Source organism: Arachis hypogaea, chromosome 2, assembly GCF_003086295.3.
Source record: "Arachis hypogaea cultivar Tifrunner chromosome 2, arahy.Tifrunner.gnm2.J5K5, whole genome shotgun sequence".
NCBI classification, from domain to species: domain Eukaryota; kingdom Viridiplantae; phylum Streptophyta; class Magnoliopsida; order Fabales; family Fabaceae; genus Arachis; species Arachis hypogaea.
Window position 1 is genome coordinate 99,183,035 of NC_092037.1, and position 24,492 is coordinate 99,207,526.

Below are 24,492 nucleotides of genomic sequence, written 5' to 3' on the forward strand. Positions count from 1 at the left end.
CAATGCCAAAATAGAATCATTCTCTTTCAAAATAAAAAATTGGTAAAATAAAAAAAAATTAATCACCTTTAAATCAAAATTGTAAGATTCATATATGATAAAAATAATAAATTTAACAATAATTAAATTTTATTTTAGTACTTTACAAATTTTATTACTTTAGAACATTTTTTTTGCCAAACTAAAATTATATTTTATAATTTTGTTTCAAACATACATAATTCAAAAACACTCATATAATACCAAATAAAAAAGTTTATTTAGTATTTTCATATTTTAAATAAATAAAAAATAATTTTTTTAAAATATTTTTAAAATATTAATATTTCAATAATTTTAACTATTAATTTTAATTTATATATATTATATATATATATATATATATATTTTATAATTAAAATCAACAAATAAAACTATTGAAATATCAATATTTCATAGGCATCGAAATTCTTCCTACAAGATATAGAAAGAATTTGTGGTAGACTTTGCCGCCTTGTTCTTTGTGAAAGAAAACATCAAATCAAACCAAACCAAAATACTTTTCCTTTTAATTATTTTAAAATTCAACATTATTTTAAACACAAAGAAAGTTTAAACTTTAAAAGTGTTTTAAACAAGTAACGCTTCTGACAGAGGAAAACAAGGGAAACAGACACACTCAAGTTGTGTCAAGAGCACGGTTATCTTGTTGCTCAGGACCACCTTGTTTTTCTTGTTCTGGCTTCAATCTTTGGAGCTTTAGCTTTTCTGGGTTGTGATCATGTAATTGAAACTCTGTAGTTTTAGTATTCAAAAGGTAAACTTGTTTATGCATGCTAGCATGTCAGACAAAAGAAAACAGTGAATAAAAGCACTTGTTTTGATCATTTTCTGCTTTTGGTTCCTTGTAATGTTGTCTTTTCTTTCATATTCATCTCAAAAAGCATCCATTTGTAGCAATTCAGTAATTTTTTGTTTATTTTTTTTTTTGTAACCATGTTCATCAACTGTTTGATGATTTTTTGCAGAGAAGAAAAAGAAGAGGGAGGTTTGTGAAGTTTTGAGTTATATATAACAATTAACAAACTCAATTTCATTGCAATAGAGCTGCAAAAGGAAAAAAATATAGAGAAAAAACATGTCCTCTGCTTGGATCACTTCCCTTTCATGTTCTTCAGCATCATCATCACTCTCAAGTCCACCTCAATGGTTAAGATTTGTGTTCCTTTCACCATGTCCTCAGAGAGCTTTGTTTTCTGCTGTTGATGTTCTTCTCTTGTTCACCTTCTCTGTGTTTGCCATAATAAAGCTTTACCAAAGGTTCTTTTCAAATGGCAACAACAACAACAGCAGCAACATCACTTCCAACGGCCACAATAACCACCATAACAATGAACTCAACAAGCCCCTTATCAGAAACAACAGGAGTTTCACCAAAATAACAACCTTATGGTTCAAGCTAACTCTCATTGCAACATCTGTTTTGGCTGCACTTTTCATTGTTGCTTCCATCTTGGTGTTCAGCAGTTCTATAATTCAGGCTCCATGGAAGGTACTTGATGGAGTGTTTTGGTTGGTTCAGGCAATAACACAAATTGTGCTTGCAATCTTGATCATCCATGAGAAGAGATTTGAAGCTGTTAATCATCCTGTGTCACTTAGAATCTATTGGATTGCAAGTTTCATTGTTGTTTCTTTGTTTACAGCTTCCGGGGTTATACGTTTCTCCACTTTAGATGTTGACACTTTCATGGTGGATGACATAGTTTCTTTCATTTCCCTCCCTATATCACTTTTTCTTCTTTGTGTTGGGATCAAAGGGTCAACTGGGATTAAGTCCAGTGAAGACTCACAAGTTCCTATTAATGATGAAATCAAAGTATCTGAGACCATATCGAATGTCACTGGTTTCGCTTCGGCTTCTATTGTATCCAAGGCCTTTTGGATTTGGATAAACCCTTTATTGAATAAAGGGTATAAGTCACCACTTAAGATTGATGAAATTCCATCACTTTCTCCTCAGCATAGAGCTGAGAGGATGTCAGTAATATTCGAATCGAAATGGCCTAAATCGCATGAGAGATCGAAGCATCCAGTTCGGACTGCATTGCTCCGTTGTTTCTGGAAAGAGATACTATTCACTGCTTTCCTTGCTGTTGTGAGACTATGTGTCATGTTTGTAGGGCCAGTTCTCATACAAAGCTTTGTTGATTACACATCCGGGAAAGGAAGCTCTATATATGAAGGCTACTACCTTGTTTTGATTCTCCTCTGTTCGAAATTCGTGGAAGTTTTAACCACTCACCATTTCAATTTCAACTCTCAGAAGCTTGGAATGCTTATAAGATGCACCCTCATCACTTCTCTTTACAAAAAGGGACTGAGGCTAACTTGCTCAGCAAGGCAAGACCATGGTGTTGGTCCAATTGTGAATTACATGGCTGTGGACACTCAGCAACTCTCTGATATGATGCTTCAGCTGCACGCCGTGTGGATGATGCCATTCCAAGTTGGCATAGGCCTGTTCTTGCTCTACAACTGTTTAGGTGCTTCAGTGGTCACTGCCCTGCTTGGACTTCTTCTTGTTCTGATTTTCATTGTGATAACCACTAGAAACAACAAGCAATACCAGTTTAAGGCTATGATGAATCGTGATTCGCGTATGAAGGCTGTCAATGAGATGCTTAATTACATGCGTGTGATCAAGTTCCAGGCCTGGGAAGAACATTTCAATGATAGGATCTTGAAATTCCGTGGCTCGGAGTTCGGATGGCTTTCAAAGTTCTTATACTCAATTTGTGGCAACATCATTGTGTTGTGGAGCACTCCTTTAGTTATATCAACACTCACATTTGGCACAGCTATTCTTCTTGGAGTTCCACTCGATGCAGGCACGGTTTTCACCACTACAACTGTGTTTAAGATCCTGCAGGAGCCTCTAAGGACCTTTCCACAATCCATGATTTCACTTTCACAGGCAATGGTGTCACTTGGAAGGTTGGATAGGTACATGTCTAGTAGGGAATTGGCAGAAGATTCGGTCGAAAGAGACGAAGGGTGCAGCGGAAACATTGCTGTGGTGGTTAGAGATGGAACATTTAGCTGGGATGATGATGCCAAAGAGCAAGACTTGAAGAACATCAATTTGGAGATCAACAAGGGAGAACTCACAGCTATTGTTGGGACTGTAGGGTCTGGAAAATCTTCTCTCCTTGCATCAATTCTTGGTGAGATGCACAGAGTTTCTGGAAAGGTATATATCTAAGCCTTTGGTTCAGCAATGAGAAGTTGAGAACTATAACAAAAAAGGTTTTGTTCCATGATGTTCATTTCTGACTGTATATTTTGGAAACAGGTTAAAGTTTGTGGGAGTGTTGCATATGTTGCACAAACAGCTTGGATTCAAAATGGTACCATTGAAGAAAACATTCTCTTTGGTTTACCAATGGACAGACAGAAGTACAATGAAGTCATCAAGGTTTGTTGCTTGGAGAAAGACTTGGAAATGATGGACCATGGGGATCAGACAGAAATCGGAGAGCGTGGCATCAACCTGAGTGGTGGCCAGAAGCAGCGCATACAACTCGCCAGGGCCGTGTATCAAGACTCTGATATTTATCTTCTTGATGATGTCTTCAGTGCTGTTGATGCACATACTGGCTCTGAAATATTTAAGGTAGTTGTTCTTATCATAAATTATTCACTGGAGACAGCTAATTTTGTGAATTATTTTGTTAAGAACTGATTTTTCAGAAAGAAAAGAGAAAGAATCAGTTTGTTTAGTTACAAATTTAAATGTGTTGAGATCAATGCATAATGGAGTGTTTTGGTTTCCCTTTTATGCAGGAATGTGTGAGAGGAGTTCTAAAAGGCAAGACCATAATTCTTGTAACTCATCAAGTGGACTTCTTACACAATGTAGATCTTATAATGGTAAGTATCTTTAGAAATTTGACACACTAAAAATTCAACATATTTAGATACAATTTATGTCATGAATGTACTATATTTCGAAATTGACTGTAATTTTGAACCGGAGGGAGTACTGCTCATTCAGTATTTTATGTAACTTAGTGATTCTAATACACATATTTGCTTTGAATAAAAGGTGATGAGGGATGGTACCATAGTCCAATCAGGAAAGTACAATGATCTACTAGATTCTGGACTAGATTTTGGCGCTTTGGTAGCTGCACATGAGACCTCCATGGAGCTAGTCGAACAAGGCGCTGCCAATCCTGGCGAAAGTTCGAACAAACCATTGAAATCTCCAAAGGGTGTTTCCAATCACAGAGAGGCCAATGGTGAAAGCAATTCTCATGATGCACCAAATTCTAAGAAGGAAGGTTCTAAACTCATCAAAGAAGAGGAGAGGGAAACTGGGAAAGTTAGCTTACATATCTATAAACTCTACTGCACTGAGGCTTTTGGTTGGTGGGGAATTATTGGAGTAATTTTTCTCTCTGTGGTGTGGCAAGCATCTATGATGGCAAGTGATTATTGGCTGGCATATGAAACCTCGGCCGAGCGTGCTGAATTCTTTGATGCCTCTAATTTCATCTCTGTCTATGGAATTATTGTAGCAGTTTCAATTGTTCTGATAGTGCTAAGGTCCTACTCTGTCACAATCTTGGGACTAAGGACAGCACAGATTTTCTTCTCACAAATTCTTCATAGCATCTTGCATGCTCCCATGTCTTTCTTCGACACTACTCCATCCGGAAGAATTCTTAGTAGAGTAAGAATCTGAAGGCTCAAATATACTATGTTAAACGTTAAACCAAATAAATGTTCTATACTGATATACATTTCTACATTTCTGTCATGTTTCCAGTGCATACTTCTAATAAATTTTATTTATTTATTTTTTAACCTTGTACAGGCATCCACTGATCAGACCAATGTTGATATCTTTATCCCCTTGTTCCTCCAATTTGTTGTGGCAATGTACATTACAGTGATCAGCATCTTTATCATCACATGTCAAAATTCTTGGCCAACAGTCTTCTTGCTACTTCCTCTTCTTTGGCTGAACATCTGGTATCGGGTACGAATATAAATATGATTATTTCACCAAATGTGTTTCTGGAATAATTCTGATATATTTAGATTTGAGATATTTAAAGCATGAGCATGACTCAGAACCGATTGCATTTTGTTTCTTATTTTGACAATGCAATGTCCAAAACCAAAGCAGCTGGAAAAGATGAATGATTATGCTTACTCACTTTCTTGACACACAAAATCCATTGCACCTTTAGAATTTTATTTGTTCACAACTAAATATATCTCATATAAACTGTTGGCTTGGCCTTATTTGATCAGTGTCAGTGTGTCACCCTTTTAAGATTCAACAATTCTTTAAGATGCTAGCACTTAGTGCTTGTAATGGATGGAACAATTTTAGCAGTATTTTTTTGTTCTGTTTCACTTAAATGGTTAGAGCTTCATCTAACACTAAGAATTCTTGTGTTTCTTTCTTCTTGCTGGATCTTTCAGGGTTATTTCCTATCTACATCTCGCGAATTAACTCGCCTTGATTCGATTACAAAGGCACCAGTTATTCATCATTTCTCTGAAAGCATATCTGGGGTCATGACGATTCGAGCATTCGAAAAACAGAAAGAGTTTTGTGACGAAAATGTTAACAGGGTGAATGCTAATCTGAGAATGGATTTCCATAACTTTAGCTCCAATGCATGGTTAGGCTTCCGGTTAGAGTTGCTTGGAAGCTTAGTTTTTTGCATATCTGCTATGTTCATGATCATGTTACCAAGCAGTGTCATAAAGCCAGGTAAATTAAACTGACTATACTTTTTAAAAGTACTTGTACAATTTTCGCCTTCTCATGATTCCACAAATCTCACAATATGCATATGCAAACTTTATACATTCTATGTTTCTATCTTGCTGTCCTTTTAGTTGTATTGGTACAAAGAAGTGGGAAGGAAATTAGCAATAGTCAATAATTATTTTAAAGTGGATTTGGTTTAGTTGGGAATGGGACAAGGTTTGGTAATATTCCTTTCCCTTGGTTTAAAATAATGTCCTCCACATAAATAAAAATTACCAAGTGAAAAATTAGTAAGAAACAGTAAAAGGGTTCCACTTTGTTGCACAAAGCACAAGAAATGGGGACACTCCCCTTGTTTGAAGCATACAAATTTCACACTTTTGTCTTCCTCACCTTTTTTGTTCCACTATCTTTGTATTTGTGTCTCAGATAATTTGCAAACATTACATATATACACATTCAAGAATGTACCAAGAAGTGATATATACAAAATACAAGTAGCTCCTGAAAATTATAATACTTATGTTTCAGTAAAAAAATTTCTTGAAATAATGAATTCACTGACTAAGATACTTATGTAGTTATGTTTCAGTGAAAAACATTCTTGAGATAATTAATAAACTGACTAAGGTTGTTACACTTGGTGCAGAAAATGTTGGTTTGTCTCTTTCGTATGGATTGTCCTTGAACTCGGTGTTGTTTTGGGCAATATACATGAGCTGTTTCATAGAGAACAAAATGGTATCTGTTGAGAGGATAAAGCAGTTCACAAACATTCCTTCAGAAGCAACATGGAACATTAAGGATCGGTTGCCTCCTTCGAATTGGCCTGGTCAAGGAAATGTTGATATCAAAGACTTGCAGGTAATCTAGAACCCTCCTATGAAATCATAAGTTTACATTCTAGTTGTTGGATTGAGTAATGCAACTAATGTTACATTTTCTGATAAAGAAAAGGGGTAAAGTTTGGTTTTGTGATATTTGTATGAAAGTCAAATTTGTTGTAGTCTAATTCCTTAAAGCTTTTTAACTTTGTGACTAATTCTTTCATAAAAACGTATCGTATTCGATACTTGTATTTGTATTTGTGCAAATACATAGGACTATACAGACAAAATAGTTAACTTACCTAATTAGATCTCAGTGTAAAAGAGTGTTACAATGAGAGAGCATAGAAATTTAACTCATAGCTGCTTAGAAAACAAATTAATGACTATTTGTCTATGTAACATTTGATGATAATAATAATCTTATGATTAATAACTTGAAATTTTGTACAAACAGGTGAGATATAGACCAAACACTCCTTTGGTTCTTAAAGGCATAACTTTAAGCATTAGTGGAGGAGAAAAGATTGGTGTGGTTGGTAGAACTGGGAGTGGAAAATCAACTTTGATTCAAGTGTTCTTTAGGCTGGTGGAACCTACAGGAGGGAAAATAATCATTGATGGCATTGACATATCAGTATTAGGGCTTCATGATCTTAGATCAAGGTTTGGTATCATCCCTCAGGAGCCTGTTCTTTTTGAAGGCACAGTCAGAAGTAACATTGATCCAACTGGACAATACACAGATGAAGAGATTTGGAAGGTAGATATTCATTTTTCCATGCTACCTTTGTAGGGCCTATAGAATTATTTTGTGTTGAAATTCAAATATCATAAACCATATTTCCTAAGAGTTTAAGATTAGAAAAGAGAAAATGTCTAACCTCTTCACTAAATATTAACATGGGAGCTAAAATATTTTTCCCTCATTGAACAAGTTGGTGTTTTGCAGAACAAGTTTATCTCTCGTCATTCAAAAGAAGTGAACATATTAGTCCTGTACATGTACGAAAAGACTAATTTGTCACTCTTTTTGAATGGCGAGGAATCAGTTTGTCCCTCGTTTTTTTTGTTAGGGATGAGATTAGAGGTTTATGCTTTACACCAATAATGTCTAATAACATTTTTTTTTCTTGCTATAGAGTTTGGACCGTTGTCAACTAAAAGAAGCAGTGGCTTCTAAGCCTGAGAAGCTTGAATCTTTAGGTAACACAAGAATGTCATTCATTATTTTCCTTTATGTTGCTTGAATATCACTTCCATTCCATTTTCTTCTTAACAAACATTGGCAATGTGTTTTTTTTTTCCCTCTAAATTATAGTGGTTGATAATGGAGATAACTGGAGTGTTGGACAGAGGCAGTTGCTTTGTTTAGGGAGGGTGATGCTTAAGCAAAGCAGGCTTCTGTTCATGGATGAAGCAACAGCATCTGTTGATTCTCAAACAGATGCTGTTATCCAGAAGATCATCAGAGAGGACTTCGCGGCGCGCACCATAATCAGCATTGCTCATAGAATACCAACTGTCATGGACTGTGATAGAGTCCTAGTTGTAGATGCAGGTATGTATGAATATGACATTCACTTGCTATTTCTATCATTTTTCTCAATTTCTCAATGTAGTGAAATTTGTGAGCTAAGTTTTGTGCATTTTTTTCCCACCTTAACAGGGCTTGCTAAAGAATTTGACACACCCTCCAATTTGATTCAGAGGCCATCACTCTTTGGAGCATTAGTTCAAGAATATGCCAACCGTTCTAGTGGACTATAACAAACCCTTTAAATGCATCTCATCAATATAGATATAGAGAGAGGGAATGGAAGGGCAAGAATGAGATCAATTAAGATTTTTCTGCTTCATTCATCCTTGTGAAGCATTATTTTAGAGAATTGAAGCAGGAAGAATGCTTGTAAATTGGTATTCTAATTCAATTGCATTTGGCCTAAGTAGTGCCAGTATAGTATGCCAAATGCAGCTATGATAGGTCCTAATTTTTGGTGCTACAATAATAATGTTGTAATGAATAATGAATTGATCCTTTGTATTTTGTTTAATTATGTAACATTAGAAAGCTTTGAATACATCTTTCTAGCTAAGCATTTTTATTACAACATTAAATCTTGATTATTGCCTTCTTGAGTGTTAGTTGAGGCACTCTCATAATTAAATCCAAAAAGGCATTTAGAGAATTACTTTGATTATCTATTATCTAATGGAAAATTGTGAAAGTTTTGGTACACAGATTTTTGTTCTTAAAATGTCATTTATCATATATATCTATAAAATAATTTTTTTATAGGAACTAATTCGTCGTATATTTCCTTTAATTTATATATATGTATACTGTGCCCCATTAAAAATAGTGGTTACTTTTATAAAGACATCTTTATGTGAAGATGATATTGTGAATCTTATGATGGTTTAGTCGAACATGTTCAGTTAAACATGTTAAATTATCTAACAGTTCACAGTATCTTTTTTTTATGAAGATAAAAACAAAATAAATCGCAATCCAAATAGTATGAAATTCAGATTAGATTCCCATGGCTGTTCTACAGACAGATTCCCAGTGCTCCTTGGCCTGCCTAACCCTTTCTACCCTCTCCATTCTAAGTCTTTCCTCCCAATATTCCTTGCATCTGTGAAAAAAAATATTTGTTGAAATTATTAGGTTAAGACACATGCAAATTTTACATCTTATCAATCTCAAAAACTAAAAATTATCAAATACTATAAATAGTATCATACCTTTGGCCTAACAAAATATTTAGTTCTTCCAAGTGCACAGCACCTTCATGAACTCCTTTCTACAATCATCAAAACAAAAAATCACAAAAGTTACCGGCGTGAACATATTTCGTTTCTAAAATTTAAATTCAAAACTTCTGATCAAGAAACTAAAAAGTGAAAATTCACATGCAGATGTTTTCATATAAAATTAACGATTGAGAATCATTAGATGGCAATATAATTAAATATGTCAAATTATATAAAAAATTTTAACTATTAACTTCACATGAAAACAATTATACGTGAGATTTCATCAACTAAAAAATACCTCGCGGCATAGAGGACACTTTTGTTTAGGATCTGCTGCCTTAAGTCCATCAACAATGGTTACTGATGCAGCTGAGCAAGCACATGTGTAACAGAAAACATGGCCACAAGTCAACGCCACAGGATCAAACACTGTATCCTGTATAATGGAATATAATTAATAGTCACATACATTAATTTTTCAATATACCTTTTACCAATGCGACAATTATTTTTGAATGGAAGAAGTATACAATACAAAAAAAAAATATTTGTACACTAAAATCAACCACTATATATTTGTGTCATTTATCGTTTAATTCACTTTCAATAAGTATTTTATACTGATAGTTAATTTTGATAACAACTAATATACAATAATATTATTGGATTATCAAAAATGCTACGTGCCGTACGTATGCATACCAAAAATAAACTATTAATCCGTCACCATATATATATATATATATATATATATATAATTTAACTTGTTTTTATATGTATTTTATATTTTAATGTATTTTATATTAGTGGCTGATTTTGGTATACACCTAACATAGATATGTTGCATTATTTGCGAAAAATGGTGAATTTATAGGCAAGTAAAGTATCTTACCAAGCATATAGAACAAGTCAAGTCAATATCAACTTTGTAGGGTTTAAAGATTTCACAAGTGAGTGATGGTTTTCCATCCTTAAAAGTGAGGCAGCATCCATCAAACAAAGAAGATGTAGGGTCTTTAGTGTTAGTGTTGATGTATAAGGCCATAACCTCAATAAGCCATGGACTCTGAAGAATTTCCTTGTGCATAGCCTGCACTTGTGACTTGAATAATTGCCCTTGCTTTGAGTCATGTATCTGCACTCATATATAGTACTACCCTAATAATTAAATGATATAAGGAACACTAATAATTTCATGCTTTAATTATTTAGAAATCCTTTGGTAGTTTAGTATATTTAAACTATATATAAGAAGCTAATTAAAATGTTATGTAAAGACAAACTAACCTTATCATATTTCTTTAATATTTTTCGGATAGCGACAGCATTGATGAGTGCATAAGTGACAAGATCTTTGCCTTGTTGAATGATAGTATTATGATTGGATCTTGTCAAGCAAAGAAGGTACTTCTTGAAGCCAGAATTTGAAGAGAGGTGTAACTCTAGCAAATGTTGTGCACGCTTGTTGAAGCACCCTACTACTTCTGATACTTCATTCAGCAGAGAAGGGAAGAAAGTTCCATCACAAACTGAAAATCATTCATTCATTATGCTATGTTAGCATATACAAATGTAATTGGAGTAGTTTAAGTAGCTATTCAATAAATTTCTTTTTTTTTTAAATAAATTGACAAATAAATTCTTAAAAATTTATACTTTTTGGATAAATTAGTTTTTGACAAAAAAATATATTAATAAAGTCTTTTAGAATAATATACGTAGATAAATTACGTTTACATTAACATCTTTTATATTGATAATAAGAATTAATCTAGAGGTAATATATAGAGGTAATATATCCCCATCTGTTATCATGGAGAACTTTATTAATATGTTTTTTCAGAAACTAATTGATTTGAAATGTAAATTTTAGAGGCTTATTTATTACCTTTTTTTTCCCCCTTTAAATGGCTATCTAAGTAGGTACAAATAAAGAAAAAAATTATTTTGAAAAAATACGAAAGAAAATGACAAATAATTCTTGCATAGATATATATAACTAAGACTTGCATATCATATATATATCTCCATCTAAGAATCAATAAATGTCACCCTATGAGTAAAATTCTTTTGAGTTTTGACACTATTTCCTTTTCTTTCTTTTGTTTTTTGTGCGTGCTTTTTTTTACTTTTTTGGACAATGTTGAAGTCAAGATTTTATTTATGAGGAAATTGAGGGCTAATAAATTACCAAACATCAAATCACTTGAACCAACCAAACGTTGAATTTTAATAGAATAAAAGAGTTTTCCTAAACAAAAATTTAAATAAAAATATAAAGTTTTTCTTGAAAACTAGAAGTTTAGAACATGTACCTTTAAATGTTGTACATTTTGTTAATAGTTATTGCAAAAAACTCAATCTATAATTAATTAAAGGTTCTACATACATGAACTAAACCCTTTGATTTTCAATTGATTCCTTAACAATTCAACTTGCTCCCTTCCCTTCGTTTCAAACAAATTACATTGTAGGGAATTAAAAAAAATTCATTGATCTCACTTTATTTGATATTAAAAAGGGACAAATATTATGAAATTTCAAACTCTTTGCTAAAAAACCGAAAGGAGTAATTAACAAAAAAAAAATTCATATATAAACCTTGCAATATGGAAAAGAAAAGAAAATTGAATGAAGAGAAAACATTATGAAGATCATCATCACCTGGGCATTGAATAGGGCAACTTTTGGTGGCATTATTGTTATTATTATTATTATTATGGTTCATCATGATAGGAGAATAACAACCTCCACTTCTACATTTCTTCATAATCTTTTTGTGATTTTTGAATTCAAGTCCAGGTAGCTTCTCCTCTTGCCCTTGCATGTACTTTTGGTAGGTTTTGCAGAACTTCATCTCTTAATTAATAAAAACTTTCTAACAAGCTTCAATAATAATTGAGATTATTAACAAACAATCAAACCCTATCTAACATATAATAATAATTTTTTTTTTTAAAAAAGGAAGAAAAACATAAAATTAAGGTTTTTCAACAAGGTTTCAATCTGAGGTTTTACATACATATGCTATATAAAACCCCTCTCCTCACAAAAAACAAAACCAAAAACAAAAAGGAAGAAAAAAAAATTTTATAGTATGGTAAAGTTATGAACCTTGTTATTATAATTAGTTACCAAAATCAACAGAAGTTCAATGGTAGTTATTAGGTATACCCTATTTGATTATTAATTAGTTATCCATATCTAATATGTTATTATTTTTTAATTATTAATTAGTTATCCATATCTAATATCACGATGAAAAAGTCAAACTAATGCAATCTAAATTCTCAATTAGAAAAAGTCTAATATAGTTCTTGATCTAATATAGATGTAACCCTCCTAAAAACAATAAAACATGATTCTAATATAGTAATAGTGAAGTTGCTTGCGGATAATTATTAGTATTATTTTAGAAAAAAAAAAAGGTAGTTTGATCATTGATCAAAGCATTATATCAGCCATCCGATTGAGACAGTAAAAGGACATTCAAATTCCATACGAGGCTTATATCTATCTATACTTACTAAATAATAATAATAATAATAATAATAATAATAATAATAATAATAATAATAATAATAATAATAATAATAATAATAATACCCGTATTATTTTCTAATTAAGTTTCGTCTGTCTTATCCCTAAAAGTAAAAGATATATATAACTGGATTTATTTTAGTTAACAAATTTTTTTTGAGCATATATAATTAAGATAAACTTCAAGAAAAATTTGTATGTAATTTAATTTGTTCATTATTTTTATAGGATATTTTTTTGGTTATATTTTTATTGTATATATAAATAATTATGCAATGATCAGTACAAAATATTAAAAAATTGACCCTAAAATTAATTAATTAATGAGTCAAATGATGCTTATCAATTAAAAAACTAAACAATGCTTAAGTAATAAATGAACTATATTACATATATACAAAAAACAATCAATTACTAATTCAACTACTCGTAATCTATTTAAATTAGTTGAGTGATTAATATATAATTTATTTGTCCAATTTTTTTTTTTTACATGCACATAATACTTTTAGTAATAAGTATATAATAATTTTTTTTTTATGCTGATAGAGATAAATAATAATTAATATGCTTTTAACATATCACAGTTATTTATTTATATTTGTAGTAATAAGTATCTAATTTTTTTATGCATCTATCATGTATATGTGTCCTTAGATTAGCTTAAAAAAAAGCTATGGATATGTTATTCACTTATACCTTTGGCGCAATAAGAGCCAACAGTTTCAGCTTTCGCCATTGCCCATTGGTTTACCTAATAATGTTCCCATATATTCAGCCAACTAGCCAATTCAATCATCAAGAGCAATAATTGTTCATAAATTAGTTCCAATAACTTAAACCAATTTTGTCATTGTTTTATTTATTTTTGTTGGATTTCAATTCTTTAAAGTTTGAATTTTATTTTAAAAAATAAAATGTGGTTTCTTATTATTAATTTTTTTATATTTATTTTTTATTTTATTTATAAAATTAATAATAAAAAATTATACTTTATTTTCTAAAATAAAATTTAAATTTTAAAAGATCTAAATTAATTTTTGTTACTTAAAGATTCCACTTTAATGAGACACGATAATATAACAAAAATCCGCGTGCCCAAGAAAACATACAAGATAAAGATGCATGAGACTGTTTGTGATGATTTTTATCTTTATCTTCTTTTACTTTTTGCATATTATTAAGCAATAATTAAAGCTTCATATATTATTGATTTATTCATTATATTATTCAGCCATGATTCTTGTGCAACGTAACCAACGTATAAATAAGAAAAAGAACTTCCATTTTTTTTTTCTTTTCAACAGCTAATTTTGGCGTAATATAAACCTTTTCTTCATATATATTTTCAACTAATAATCATATTAAATTTATACTGTTTAAAATAATTATAATAAATAATAAACTTTTTAACGATAAGATGCATAATCGGATGATTTTGTAAACAGATTTATATCGAAATTATTATTAATTAATTTTATTTTTTCAATGAAAATTATAACACCCAACCTTACGTTTAAGTCGTAAAGAAGAAGTAGTAAGGTATTACAACCTCTAAAAAAAATTATAGAAACATAAATATAGTTAAAAGAAATCATATTTAGGAATAACCTTGAAAAATTAGCTAAAAAAAATAAAAACAATAAACAAAAAATTGAGTTACATTCGTATGGAAAATAATATATTAGTAACTCATATACATTTAATTTTATATATATTATTACTATAATTATATTATTATTATCATTACTATTACTAGTATTATTATTATTAATCATAAAGTACGGAAATAAAAAGCGGTTTCGATTATGCATTAAGTTACATATATATTATTTACTATCATTATGCATTACGTTGCATTTATATATCGTAAGGCATATATATATATATATATATATATATATGATTAGCGTATACCAGAGGAAAAAAAAAGAAAACGGCGAGAGAAAAGAGCGTGACCGAGAGAGAACGTAAATCCCTCCGAACTTTTAATTTTAATTTTTTGTGATTTGTAATTTCAATAAAAAATCTAAGTCGATAAAAATATTTGTATTATTTTCCTTTACACGTTGGTACTATTTTTGATCGGTAGAAGTTGACGGTAATGTAACTCCTCTACCCCTTGAGTTTGGTCAACGGAAGTTTTAAGAGGCACAGATAATTTTGGACGTTTTTTTCTTCGATAGCTCGGACAAAAAACTTTTTCGGAGCTTTGAATATTTTGATTCCGTACGAAGGTATGGTTTTGGTTTTTCGTAATTAATGTTTAACGCCACGTGAAAACTTAGGTTAGAAGACCTTAAGATAGGAATGAATTGAATGTATAATTGATGGATTGTGTATATGGAATAAAATGTGTGGTTTAACTGTTGTTAATAATTTGCTGTTAAAGTTGGTTGGTTTTGGGAAAGATTTAATATTGGTATTTGTTTGATTTTGAAATAATTTGTTACTAGAAATGATTTGAATGATTGAGAGGTGCTTGGAACCCTTGATGTGTGGCAGAAATTCGAGTTTTAGAGGAGATACTGCTAAAATTTCTATAAGCATTGGAGTTTTGATTTGAAGTGTTATTTTAAAAAGGAAAGAGATTATTATGTGGCTTGTGTATTTGAGACTATTTGTTGACCCTCTGTCGCAAGATGTGACCGGACACTTTAACTCCCCGAATTCCCCCATGGACATATATATATATATATATATATATATATATTGAATATTATATTTGAGCTTGGAGTTTGACTCCATGGAATACTATGTTATTGAGCTTGGAGTTTGACTCCATGGAATACTATATTATTGAGTTTAGGGATGCGCGCACAGAGAGACTGTCCAATGGTTAACTACTAGGATATGTCGGGTTGGCTGTATAACCGATAGATGAGACTCATCAGCCATATGACATGCATACATCATATACATTTGTTTGCTTTGTTTGAGTGTGCATTGTTTTAGTTTGCTTAACTGCTTAATTCTGCTTATCTGCTACTTGTTCTACTTGCTATAAATGCTTCTCTATTTGTGTTTTCTTTGCTTGAATTGTATGTGTATATTTTCTGAGAAATCTCTCTTGACGGAGGTGTGAGGGGAGGGGGGGTTGTTCCACCGAAGTTTCGGAGAATTGGAGGGATCAGAAAGTGAAGTGTTAAGTTAAAGTTAGATTTAGAACTTTAACACCTTAGATAACTTACCTAATTTTTGGTTTAGTTTATTTTCTTTAAGTTTGATTCTGAGTGTCGAAGTTCTAGAACTGTCTCTGCCTCTCCCGAGACCTTTTATATTAACTATGCGGGCAACTTTACCATACTGAGAATTTCTGGTTCTCATTCCATACTATGTTGTTGTTTTTCAGATGCAGGTCGAGAGACGTCTTGTTAGGCGTCTAGGCTTCTGAAACGAAGTGGTTATTGGGCTATCTTGTTGTATAGTGATGTATATATATGTACTTAGCTTTTTCTCCGCATAACTTATTCTTTTTGATCCTCTTAGAAGTTTTTGGAGAGACAGAATTTTGTTTATATACATTGAGCTTAGTAAGCAAGGTAACTCGTTTCTTGAGCTGTTGCGCTTTTATTTCACGATTTTTATTTCCTCTATTTCTCAAGGTTCCTAGTATATTATAATCTTTCTACTATTATATATACACATTTTATTTTAGAAGTTGTAATACCATACCACTTTTATTTTACGACTTAAGTCTAAGGTTCAGAGTAGTAGGGTGTTACAAAAATAATTTTTTATACAACAAAAAAAACTAATAATTTGTATACTCATAAAAAGAACACTTTTACTTATTATATGATATTTAACATATATATATATATATTTTTCAGTAATAATAAAATAAACTCTTTTAGATAAAGTTATATATCAATTATTTTATCACATGAAATGAAAATACATAATTGTCCACATACAATTCATAACAACTCAGAAATGATAATACCTGCCCGGTATGTACCCTTACATTTCCCTTTAAAGACGAAATAATTTTGCTCAGTCGTTTTCAGGCGTACCCTTTTATTCCAATAATATAAAAAAGATAAAGTAATACTGAATTATTTTTAAGAAGATATATATATATATATATATATATATATATATATATATATATATATATATATATATATACCATTTAATTATATATTATTAGCTCCTTATGCAAATTTAGTTGGTATTAAACTTGCTTAATTTAACCATCATCGAAAGGTCAGCTCAAAACTTAATTTAAAGAGAATAAATATTATATGTATTCATATTCATAGAAAAGTAACTATATATGGTACCCATAAAAATACAATTTACATTTCATAGATAGCGGTTGTTAGAGCAACTCCAATGGATCAAAAATTGAGACCCTATTTCTGACAGGTACAGGAACTCACCGATGAAGAAACGAGAGAATGAGTTCCTGCACAGCCTTTGAGGAGCATGAGTCCCTCTGAATAGGGACTTATATTCTCCAATAATAACTTGTCACTTGGCAAGTTATTATAAAAATAAATAATTATATAAAATATTAATTATATATTAAATAATTAAATTATATAAAATTATATTAATTATATTAAATAATTATATTATAATAAATAATTATATTAAATAAATAGATAATAATTAATTTAATAATTATTATAATAATTATTTATATTAAATAATTAAATAATAATTATAATGATTAATTATATTAAATATTGATATTTTTATTTAATTAATAATTTATTAATAATTATAATAATTAAATAGATTAAATAACTAAATTTTTATTTAATTAATTATTTATATTATAATTAATATTAAATATTATTTATATTTATATTATTATATTAAATTAGCCGTTAGAAACTAGCCGTTACTATGTTACTGTTATTAGTAATAAATTAATATTAGTGTAACTCCGAATTATCTATTGTGTATTATTGTTATATATGAATTTATTTAATATTAATATCTTTTAATAGTGAATTATTTTTAAATTTAAATATTTAAATTACATTATTAAAAAAATTAATTACATTAATTATAAGTACTTTAATTAATTAATTAAGTGGGACCACAACAGGGACTAAAGTTAGTTCCTCCTAATGGAGAAGAGAGAGATGCTTTGAGTTCCTATTTACTGTTTATGACGCAAAAACTGATGTGGAGTTACTTTTTATGACAGGTGGGCCATAAACAGGAATTGGGATAAGTTCCTTACTGGAGATGGTCTTAATTCATTCTATAATGGTGTCAGTGACCTTTTTATGACTTACGTATAGACCTCAGTGGCGGAGCTTAGTTCAGACAAAGGGACCATAGTCTTCCCAAATTTTTTATAAAAAATTTAGTAGTATTCTTTTAAAAGATAAAAAATAGTTCAATTGACTTAAATATTTTACTATGACTTAAAGTATTTAATAAGTTCAATAAACAATACTCTCTCTATCTTTAAGTTTAAATATAAAAAATTAGATATTTTTTATATATTTAATTTAATATTATTTTATATTTTACTATTTATTTAATTTAATTTTTTATATGATAAAAAATAATAGAATATTCAATAAGTATTAATATTATTGTATTTGTATAAATTGACAAAAAAATTTAATAAATATTATAAATTTTAATATTTGTCCTTCTAACTTCTTCTTTACATATTTTACAAAATATACATTCAAATTTTTATATAAAATAATAATGAAAAATCAAAGAATTGATATATTTTTTAAGAGGAAGGCTAATATTTAAGAAGGAGAACATATAACTTTTATAATATCTGTAGATAGTTTTTCTACTTTAATGAATCACGAAGGAAGTGAGATATAACCTTCAAAAGTTCAAAAAGTTACATCTGATGACTTTAACTTTAAGTTTTTGGAATGAGATCTTGAAAAACTACTTTAAATTTGGCAATATCACCCAAACCAGAGACATGAGATTAGACGAATTTATCTTAAATGCGATCCATATCAAAAACATTTTAACAATTATTTTCTATCTGGCCTTCCCAAAATTTTGTTTCAAGTTCCGCCACTGGTACCACGTCTTATTTATATGGGGAAACCAAGGGATTTACAAGGTTAGAATGATAAAATGGAGATTTTGGGGAATGGGGTGGGATGAACTCAAGGGACAAGCCATCACTTAGTGACGGTGGTGGTGGAGGAAGGGGCATAAAACCATGAGGAAGAGGAAGAAAGCTCACACGCGCACTCATCTCACTTTGAATGGAGCGTAAATTACACGCGTCCCACTCAAACGGTTTCTCTTCGCAAATAGCGCTCCTTAATGGCGCACTCTTCCACTTCTCCAACCCGTTCAAAGAAAACACAAACCGTCCATTTTCGAGCAACATTCCAAACTGCAGAGATAGCACTTGTCGCGAAGATCAGAACTCTCCATCAACACAACGTAGAACTCTCGATCAAGAATCTCAAGAAAAAATGAAGTTATAATACTCAAGGTACGTTATGTTACTATTTCACTCATATTCTATATTTTCCAGATTTCGAAAACGAAGAACTAGGTTTTACTGTTCTTCTACATTCTTCTAGGTTTTACTGTTCTTGTTCTAAGTCTCATTTTACAGTTTTTAATATTCTACTTGTTCTACGTTTTACTATTATTCTTGGTTCTAGGATATAGTGTTCTTCTTAGTTGTTCTAGGTATTACTGTAGTTGTTTTTCTAGTTCTTCTGGTAATTGATTGTTTGGAATATAATGCGTAATTTGCTAGGTGTATATAGAGTAACTTGTTGGGTGTATATCACATACTTTGTTGGGTGTATATTTTTGAACTGATATACTGTAATATATTCAACAGTTGCACTGTTCTAATATTGATTGTCCATGGGTGTATATTACTTGACCTTGTAATGTTGCTTGTCCTTGTATATTAATGCTTGTTTGAGTGATATCTGACTGATATCTATGGGTGTATCTGACTCATATCTATGGGTGTATCTTATTTATATCCTTGGGTGTATCTTGCTGATATCTATGGGTGTATTTTTCTGAACTAATATACTGTAATATATATTCAACAGTTGCACTGTTCTAATATTTGATTGTCCATGGGTGTATATTACTTGACCTTGTAATGTTGCTTGCCCTTGTATATTAATGCATGTTTGAGTGATATCTGACTGATATCTATGTGTGTATCTGACTCATATCTATGGGTGTATCTTATTTATATCCTTGGGTGTATCTTGTTGATATCTATGGGTGTATTTTTCTGAACTGATATACTGTAATATATATTCAACAGTTTAACTGTTCTAATATTTGATTATCCATGGGTGCATATTGCCTGACCTTATAATATTGCTTGCCCTTGTATATTAATGCATGTTTGAGTGATATATGACTGATATCTATGGGTGTATCTGACTCATATCTATGGGTGTATCTTATTTATATCCTTGGGTGTATCCTGCTGATATATATGAGTGTATTTTTTATTTCAGAAAAATGGCAGCCAGAAACCAAGTTGGAAGAAATGTAAGTGTGCTTAGATGAAATAAATGTCAGCTAGGTATATGTGTTTAAAAAGTAAATAACTCTGTATTACATTTCTCAATTAACATGGTTGATTAAACAGAATATTCTTTTTAACTGTAGGACGAGGTGGACCACTTTAGAGTGGAATATGCTTCCAGGATTCTATTCCATGACATGAATATAGACAAAGCTGAAGCCATTAGGAAAAGTAATGCAATAAGACTGTCCAAGCCATCCTCGTTTTTATTAAGTCCATATTGTCAGATAGATTCTGAGGATATTGACACTGTTTAATGTAAATGTTATATAGTCCTGTAACAAATTGAACACATGTTGTAAAAATTTTCCAATTATAGTTCTGTTTATTGTAAAATTTCTTTCAACAATTAAAATCTCTCTGCTGTATTCAAAATGTATGAATTACAGGTACTATAATATGAAGGAAAAAATCAAACCAAATATACATCCATAACTTGCCATTTTTTACACCCAAAGAACGTTGAATATACACCAAAAAATCTATCCCCCTGATGCTTTATCCCCAAAACCCTAAACACGAAACACTTAAAACCTAACTCTAACCCGTACCCCGTAAACCATAAAACCCTAAACCCTAATACCCAAAACCCTTAAACCATTGTAAAAAAAATAAACAGTATTTTATAACATAGAGATCCTTTGCGTGCTTCTCATCCTTGTCCAGAAGTGGTGATACAGATAGATTGGAACCCATATATGACGGTCTTCATAGAGATCTGCAGAATACACCCAAACACAGACTATAAATACACCCGAAGAAAATTAAATTTACACCTCTGCTGTAGATTTTAAACAAACATTACCTGAAAGCCACTTGTTGTCCACAAGACCAAAATTCAGCAGAAATTCATTCCAATTCCTATCAAATGTGTCTTTACTATGAGAGTTCCAAACAACTTCGCTCATTTCTTGTTCAATTTCTACATGTCCCTTGTACCCGTTTAATTTGCTTGGAATCTTCTTCATGATGTGCCAAATACACCAACGGTGAATTGTTGTTGGCATACAGGCCTCTAAAGCCCTTTTCATTGATGCGCATTGATCGGCGAAAAATCTTTTTGGAGCATTTTCTTCCATGCAACGAAGCCAACATTGAAATAACCATTTGAATGATTCAATTTCTTTGTTTTTCATCAAAGAGCATCCAAGAAGTGTTGACTGACCGTGGTGATTCACCCCGACAAAAGAACCACAAACCAAATTATACCTGAAACAAATTACCATAGTGCAGAATGAAAAATTATTACGTACACCCAACAAATGCTTTGTATACACCCAAAAAAAACTCAATATACACCTCTGTGGCAGATTCATAAAACACATTAATTTAGAATCATAAAAAGAAACAGTTTATTACCTGTTTGTATTGTATGTGGTGTCAAATGAAATAACATCTTTGAAATACTAGTTCCTGTAAAATTTTCTAGCATCTTCAAGGGTGGTAAAGGTCATTTCAACCTTCGGAATAAACTGGTCATCAACAACAGAGAGAGGCTGCAGAATACACCATGTCAAAAACTATAAATACACCCAATCATTGGTAATATAATACACTCGAACGGCACCAACTCAACCAAAATGACAATAAAAGCCATAAGCTGTAAATACACAGGCTGCAGAATACACCATGATGAAAACTAAAAACACACCCAATCATGTCTCATATAATACATCTGAACGACAACAACTCAGCTAAAATAACAGAAAAAGCCATAAATGTAAATACACCCACACTACCAAAACAAATATACCCAAAGAAAGCTCTGATCTACACCCGAGCGTCTGCTATAAATTCCAGATAATCAATCAAATACATTACATTCAATCCACAGATTTATATTGACGCGTTAGTCTCACAGTCAATGTTCATGAATTATTCAGCTACACAATGCTATACAAATTACTGCAACAAAATTCAGAGTAAACATATGTAAATCAAACCTCAGGAACTTCGTTAGATTCAAATTCATAATCCACTTCCCTCTGATTCAGTTGAGAATCTGAGATTGAATCATCCATTATCTTCAAAACGAATCCAAACTTTGATTTCAGTAAACAAAAATCGATAGAAAACGAAGCTAGAGTTAGAAAGAGAGAAGAACAAGAAGAAGAAGAACGAGAAGAAGAAGAACGAGAAGAAGAACGAAGAAGAAAACAAATCTAGAAATAAAGAGAGAAGAACGAGAAGAAGAAGAACGATAAGGAGAACGAAGAAGGAAACAAATCTTTTAAATTTGGTAATTACATATACGCGGGATCTTTATATAGCGCGTGTATTGGACGTAGGGCATGCAGCGCGTTTTGTGGGTTTATTGCTTAATGAACTTGTAAAGCATACAAGCCCTAATGACTTTTATGTAAAGCTTTTCTGTATATAAATTAGGTATTGTTCTGCACGTATATAATAACCACACTACACACATATATATAGGCAAGCAACATCATGTTATCATATCAATTACAACTTTACAAGTGCTTTAATTAATGGTAAGGACTAGGACACAAATTCAGAAACGGTGTGACATTTATGATTTAACAATTCTTTAGCTAATTATTGAAAAAATGTGGTAACCAGCTAATTTGGTAGCTGAAGTCATTTAATATGTTTATGGATTATTTTTAGAGTTATGTTAGATGGCCAATAATTTGTTAGCCAATATAGTCACTACTTACTGAAGGGGGATAAAATATAATAATTTATTCAATCATGCTATTAATAAGTATTTGACATTTCATACAAAAGTTTATTATATTAGTATAAATAAATTTGATTATGCATTTATTATATATTTAATCGATTATTTTATTATGACATATTTAATTAATTTAGTGATTAATTATTTAATTGAAAAATGTATAAATTAATATATAAATATATATGTTTATTTGATTATTGCTTTTTAATATAAATATTTTTTATAATGCATTCTGATTGCTGCCATTATTTGAGGTTTATCTTGGTAAATTGATTGATGTTGGATTTATTTTTGGCAGTTCCTTTAATATTTAAGGATAAAAGTTGCTGTGTTTGGAAAGACTATATCATGTTTGAAAAATATGTTTTCTACCATGATTATGATTGCTCTGATTTGTTGAAAAATATTTTTTTAACCAATTTGAACAGCATGTCTTCCTTCAAAAATAAATCTTTGATTGATTATGAAAGATTGAGTAGAAAATCAGTTTATGATATCAAATGAGTTTTTTTATTATCAATGTAAATCTGCTTATAAATCAAGCATTTAGGATAATGTAATATGCTAAATAACATTGTTACTTGAAACTTGATTAAAATGTTACAGGTTAGTGCTTTCCTTGTTAAAATAGCATACATCAAGGAGGAGCCATGTGACATTTAGAAAGGAGGAGAAATTCAATCTTCAAAGGAAATACTCATACTCAAATCTTTAGATTTCTTTCTATTTCAATTTTAATAATGTTTGTCATAAAAAAAATTAATAAATTAATAAATTAAATGACAAGAATTATTATAAAACATAAATGGGGCAACATTTTTTATTGGAATATTAAATTTAGAATTAATATTGCCCCCTTCTTTGTATTTTTTAATATAAATGAGGTCTGTTGTACTTCAAAACACTTAAATGGGGGCAATATTTTTTAATAGAGGATCAGCACTTTTATTAAATTATGACCAACACTTAATTATAAAAAAAATTAAATAATTTTACATTATTAGATACAATTTTACACCATTAAATTGATGGCTAAAAGTTACAAAATCTACTGTCCCCTAAACTTTCTTTTTCTTAATAACAGCAAGGACCTTTTTAAAAATGTCCAGTTCTTTTCACAGAAAAATCTTTTCAGTAATTTTTTTTAAATTTATCAGAAATGAAACAATTTTAAAAAAGACACTATTTCTAATTGATATAATCGAGAATGTTCTCATTGAGTTTACGCTGAATTTAATGATATATGGTGACATCTTACGTTTAAATTTCATTAAGAAAAATTGAAGTTAATTACTAAATTGAAGTTATTTAAATTTCATTACAATTCACTTTTGGCACCGATTATCAGAAGTAATTTGTCCTCTCTTAC

The 24,492-nt window shown here is 30.5% G+C and overlaps 2 protein-coding genes across 2 annotated transcripts; one reads left to right on the forward strand and one right to left on the reverse strand.

The window, feature by feature from the left end:
• The first annotated feature begins 434 nt into the window (after nucleotides 1-434).
• On the forward strand, nucleotides 435-8,711 carry LOC112755826 (ABC transporter C family member 4). Its single transcript, XM_025804125.3, has 12 exons — nucleotides 435-796; nucleotides 1,008-3,232; nucleotides 3,335-3,655; nucleotides 3,826-3,912; nucleotides 4,088-4,717; nucleotides 4,862-5,026; nucleotides 5,479-5,773; nucleotides 6,423-6,637; nucleotides 7,058-7,363; nucleotides 7,743-7,806; nucleotides 7,922-8,161; nucleotides 8,270-8,711. The coding sequence occupies exons 2-12, from the start codon at nucleotides 1,118-1,120 to the stop codon at nucleotides 8,368-8,370; spliced, it is 4,539 nt and encodes a 1,512-aa protein (XP_025659910.1). The 5' UTR covers nucleotides 435-796; nucleotides 1,008-1,117; the 3' UTR covers nucleotides 8,371-8,711.
• Nucleotides 8,712-8,985: 274 nt separating this feature from the next.
• On the reverse strand, nucleotides 8,986-12,346 carry LOC112720398 (probable E3 ubiquitin-protein ligase BAH1-like 1). The gene is made up of 6 exons (XM_025771341.3): nucleotides 12,025-12,346; nucleotides 10,648-10,889; nucleotides 10,253-10,495; nucleotides 9,659-9,796; nucleotides 9,349-9,407; nucleotides 8,986-9,239 (listed from the first exon to the last, which is right to left on the reverse strand). The coding sequence occupies exons 1-6, from the start codon at nucleotides 12,215-12,217 to the stop codon at nucleotides 9,134-9,136; spliced, it is 981 nt and encodes a 326-aa protein (XP_025627126.1). The 5' UTR covers nucleotides 12,218-12,346; the 3' UTR covers nucleotides 8,986-9,133.
• Between the last annotated feature and the right edge of the window lie 12,146 nt (nucleotides 12,347-24,492).